The sequence below is a fragment of the Salpingoeca rosetta genome (assembly GCF_000188695.1).
Source record: "Salpingoeca rosetta unplaced genomic scaffold supercont1.22, whole genome shotgun sequence".
NCBI classification, from domain to species: Eukaryota; class Choanoflagellata; order Craspedida; family Salpingoecidae; genus Salpingoeca; species Salpingoeca rosetta.
Window position 1 is genome coordinate 1,148,922 of NW_004754912.1, and position 5,000 is coordinate 1,153,921.

Sequence of the window (5,000 nt, forward strand, 5' to 3'; positions counted from 1 at the left end):
ACATACACCACAGACTGCACTCTCAGACTGCACTCGCACGAAGCATGGAAGCGATCTGACCTTGAGTTCGAGCCAGCGGCGGTGCGCCTCGTCGCGCGGGAGATCAGCCAGCGACAGCGTGGCGCTGTGCACATGGAACGGGGGAGGGGTTGTTGAGGGAGTGTGCGAATGGTTGAGGGGGTTGAATGTGCCGGGACGGGGACAAGATCATGGGCACGGTGTTTTGGGGATCACACAGGGAAAACGCACACGTGCACACACACGTGCACACACACACACACGCACACACACACACGCACACACACACACACGCACACACGCACACACGCACACACACACACACGCACACACACACACACGCACACACAACGGCTGACTTACACTCCCATGAATTCGTCCTTGCGCAGATCCTTATCGTAGACCTCAAACTTGACAATGGTTGCTTTGTCGTGCACCTCAAAGCGAAACGCCTGGTTCCACGTGGGGCTGATGCGGTTCTTGTACACAACCTGACAGCGGCGTGGTGATGGGCGAGGAGGGGGTGGACGGCATCAATTGCAGGCAAGAGGTTGTGCTCGTGTGCGTGTGCGTGTGCGTGTGTGCGTATGCGTGAACGTGTGCGTGTGCGCGTGCGCGTGTGTGTGTGATAGAGGGCAAGCAATTTGTGCGTTGACATTTGTACATGCGCGTGCACGCACCTTTGACTTTTTCGTTTGCTGCCCAATCGTGACCTTTACGTATGGATCAGCCTCGCCTGAAAGAACACCAACACAAGCACGAAAACACATGTACGCACGAAAACACGTGTGGGCCACTGAGGGTGAATTATGCAAAGTATGCACACATCAGTCATCACCACATAACACCAAATATCATCATCATCATCATCATCATCATCATCATCATCATCATCATCATCATCATCATCACCATCATCATCATCATCATCACGTCACGTCGCATCACCACATGGTCGCACCGTTTGCGTCCATTTGCAGGAGGTTCTTGCCCTGCAAGAGCTTCACATCGACAACACGCGTGTCGCTGAGTCCCATGTCCGTGGTCTTTGTGCGACGAAGCTTCTTGCCCTGGCACGCCATGGCACCCACAGTAGTGAATATCAGTGATGTGCACAGGTGAGCATACACATGCGAGAACGCTGTTGTGCACCCTTGGAGCAGAATGCACCACGACACAACTACAGCACATGACAACACGAGACAATACAACACATGACAAGACGAGACAAACACAACACATGACAAGACGAGACAAAAAAGACAACACAGCACAACACGAGACAACACGAGACAAAGACAGCACAGCACAACGCATTCACAACACATCCCACGCCACCCGAACAGATCAAATCAAGAAGCGGCACCTGTGCGCGCGTCTGTACGCGGGTTACGGTGAGGAGGAGGCGTCCAAGTGCTGATGGCAGCGGCTTGCTCGTCTTGCGCCCGTCATCAGCCAGCTCAACCCTGTCGTGGTGGTTGTGGTGATGACGGTCGTGGTGGTCGTGGTGGTCATGTGAGGGGTGTTGGTCGTTTCTTCCGTGCCTGCAGCGTGTCACATCCACCAGAGCGACACAACGTCACGCCACAGCACCAATCATCACGTCCCCATCATCCCCTCAAACCCCCAATCGCCTCAACCCATCATCAACGTACTCCACGTCGCGCGGTTTGTCGAGATCAAAGTCCTTGAGGTCGAGCGTGGCCGTGCCCATGTAGTCCGTCCCAAACCGGTCTCGGTCAAACACGTCAACCACCAGCGAGTCGTGCTGCGGGCCTGATGATAGAGGTGGTGGTGGTGATGATAGAGGTGGTGGTGGGCTAGGGTGAGTAGGGAGAGGAAGGATGCTCCAGTAGGGTTGAGACACACACACACACACACACACATGAACACCAATGAACACCAATGAACAGGCGCACACACGCACCGTTGTCGAATTGAAGGAAGAATTCTTCGTTCCAGTCGGGGTTGATCGTTTTCTGCTGCGTCCTGGACGTGTGCTTGTGTCGCCCCAGTCGAACAATCGCAAAGGGATCACTCGTGCCTGCAAGCAACACGCAAACCATGTGAGCAGTTTATGTGATTGTGTGTGTGTGTGTGTGGATGAATGCGCCCTTATAATCGTACAAGCATGCATACAAGCAAGTAAGCAAACATAGAACAAAGCACAAAGCCTCACCTCCGCGATCAGCAACCATAAGGTCCCGGCCGCCGCGCAGCAGCACGTTCACGCCTGATGATGAAGAGCATGAATGGGGGGTGAACACGAAGTGGTGATGCGGGCTGAACAAGATGTGGACGGGGGAGACACACACACACACACGCACACACACACACACACACACACACACACACACACACACACACACACACACACACACACACACACACACAGGCAAGGGGGGGGGGGCAAGGGTGTATGAGCAGACCAATGCTTTGCGGTCATGGCACCTTCTTTGACGTTGGCAGCATCGCGCACTTTCTGCTTGGCCGACTGCAAACACGGGCGAGAAACAATGCAGTGAGGTCGAGAGAGAAGACGCACAAACCACACCACCACCACCGCCTCAAAATGGCAGCACGACAAGACACAACATGCTCAACCCCTTCCCCTTCACCCCCACCACCACCACCACCACCACCACCATCACCGTGTGAGATATACTCCCCCTGCGGACCTGGTCGAATGTGCGCGTGAGAGTGACGTTGAGGACACCGAGATCACTTGGCAGCCGACGCGAGAGGCGCCGCCCGTCGTCCTGCAGCCGCACCCTGATGGCGATAATGGTGGTGATGGTGGTGGGGTGTGTGGGGTGTGTGTGTGCGGGGCGGGGGCAAGAGGTATGTTAAATCAATGCGTCTCCCGAGCTCAGTACTGAGAGCACACACACACACACACACGTACATATTCACACACGTACATATTCACACACGCACGTGCACACACACGCACACGCGCGCGCACACACACACACACACGCGCGCATGTACATATTCACACACGCGCGCGCATGCACCCGTACGAGAGCGGTGTTGGGGTTTCAAGCGGGACATCTGTGAGCGGAATGGTGACGCTGCCAAGATAGTCGGTGCCAAACCGGTCACGGTCATACAGGTCCACCCGCAGCACGTCCTGCCCGTTGCCTGCAGGCAAGCACAAGACGTTTCCGTTGCTGACTTGAGAACTTATGCGTGTTGTGTTGTGGGCGCAAGGCTGCATTCGCGCATTAAAAACATCGCAGCTTCCACATGCACACACACACCAAGTACAAACAAACACACGCACGCGCGAGTGAGCAGCCATCAAGGATTACCTCGTTCGCACTTGAAGAAGAATTCATCGTCCCATTTGGGCTCGAGCGTCTTGCTGATGGTGCGTGAGGTGTGTTTCTGCTTGCCAAGCCGCAGCGTCACAAATGGATCGCTCGTGCCTGCAGGCAAACAATTGGCGAGGGGCAATGGATGAGAACGACTCGTGGTTTGTAGTAATTGTTCCACCGTCTGCGCAGAAGACACAAAGTATAAGCATCATCATCATCATCATCATCATCATCATCATCATCATCATCATCATCACCATTTGTGTTCTCACCTCCTCTGTCTGCGGCCATGATGCCGGATGCGCTCTGCAGCAGCACGTGCAGACCTGAGGCCACGCAGAACACACGATCAAGGGAATGTACGTGAGTTTGGGTGTTGTGGCATGGCTGTTGCAAGCTACGGCACACGATTGTACACACACACACACACACACACGCTTACACACATACTTACACACTCTCACTGGCTCGCTCACGCGTCCATGCACACACCGTCCCATACCCGGTCACACCCTCATGCTCGACCAACTCACACACCTTCCGTGGAGGCAGACGTGGTGGCGGAGTCCGATTTGGAGCGGAATTTCGCTGCAGGCGTTGGCAGCTGCCACGCATCATCGCCACACATGTGCACAATAGTTGCGCGTCAGTCTGAAATACTACGCTGTCGTCACGGTGCATCGTATCACCAGAAACACCGACAAGAAGCGCGATACACACACACACGCACACACATGCACACACACACATGTGCACACACACACACAAACACGCACACACGCGCGCACACACACACACACACAGACGCACACGGACGCACGCGCCCATAGGCTCAGCCTCACCTTGCGCCGGGTTGAGGTTCCATATGGCTGCTCGTGCTGGTAGTTGTGTCTGCACAACTCGTCCTCCTCCTCCGCACGTGCACCACCTGGGGATGTGCGTGGCATGGCAGCCGGCACAGATGCAGACAAGTGGGCGTTCCCGCGGGATGAGCGGCGCGTTGATGTTGATGGGTTACGACCCGGTGTTGGAGAGGACGCCATCATGCTCTCCTCCGGTCCAAAGGAATGCATCTGACAGCGATAATGCGACACATCGCACATGCAGAAACCAGCAAGGGGGCCAATTGGCAGTCCAATGCGAGGCAGCAAGTGAATTGGCAGCTCAACGAGCAGTGGCGGTGCACATAAGAAGCAAGGGGTTGGGAAACCAAAGATCACATTCTAAACCAGGGCACCATCCAGACCACAATGAAAAAGAGCACTGCAGTGCGCGTACGCTGGTCTCGTCGTCATCGTCCCGCTGCGCATGCCGGATGGCGTAGATGGCTGCCACGTCCGTGTCATTGGGAAGCATGCGTTCATCTGTGCGTGCCTGCTGTGCTTGCTGCTGCTGGTACGCTTGTGGAGGTCTGCGGCGACGAAACAACTTCTGCTCAGCAAGCAAGAGCAAAACGTGGGCATTGGGCGCAGTTGTATGTGTGAGCGTGAGTGTGAGTGAATGTGAGTTCGTGGTTGAATGGACGTCAGTGTGTGTGTGTGTGTGTGTGCGTGTGTGTGTGTGTGTGTGTGTGTGTGTGTGTGTGTGTGTGTGTGGCTGAACAAACGTCAGTGAACGTGTGCATCTGTGTGCGTGAGTGAATGGGTGAGTGGGAAGTTGTAG

The 5,000-nt window shown here is 55.2% G+C and overlaps 1 protein-coding gene across 1 annotated transcript in view; it reads right to left on the bottom strand.

The window, feature by feature from the left end:
- PTSG_07483 (uncharacterized protein) overlaps window positions 1-5,000 on the bottom strand; it is a 10,230-nt gene that overhangs the window by 4,761 nt on the left and 469 nt on the right. The window contains exons 2-17 of the mRNA XM_004990932.1: window positions 4,617-4,769; window positions 4,181-4,411; window positions 3,876-3,942; window positions 3,611-3,664; window positions 3,333-3,449; window positions 3,042-3,162; window positions 2,697-2,790; window positions 2,470-2,512; window positions 2,198-2,251; window positions 1,946-2,062; window positions 1,674-1,794; window positions 1,385-1,484; window positions 980-1,088; window positions 699-754; window positions 382-509; window positions 61-124 (exon numbers count right to left, since the gene is read on the bottom strand). Coding sequence (XP_004990989.1) covers window positions 61-124; window positions 382-509; window positions 699-754; window positions 980-1,088; window positions 1,385-1,484; window positions 1,674-1,794; window positions 1,946-2,062; window positions 2,198-2,251; window positions 2,470-2,512; window positions 2,697-2,790; window positions 3,042-3,162; window positions 3,333-3,449; window positions 3,611-3,664; window positions 3,876-3,942; window positions 4,181-4,411; window positions 4,617-4,769 — 1,629 coding nt within the window. The remainder of the gene's footprint in view (window positions 1-60; window positions 125-381; window positions 510-698; window positions 755-979; window positions 1,089-1,384; window positions 1,485-1,673; window positions 1,795-1,945; window positions 2,063-2,197; window positions 2,252-2,469; window positions 2,513-2,696; window positions 2,791-3,041; window positions 3,163-3,332; window positions 3,450-3,610; window positions 3,665-3,875; window positions 3,943-4,180; window positions 4,412-4,616; window positions 4,770-5,000) is intronic.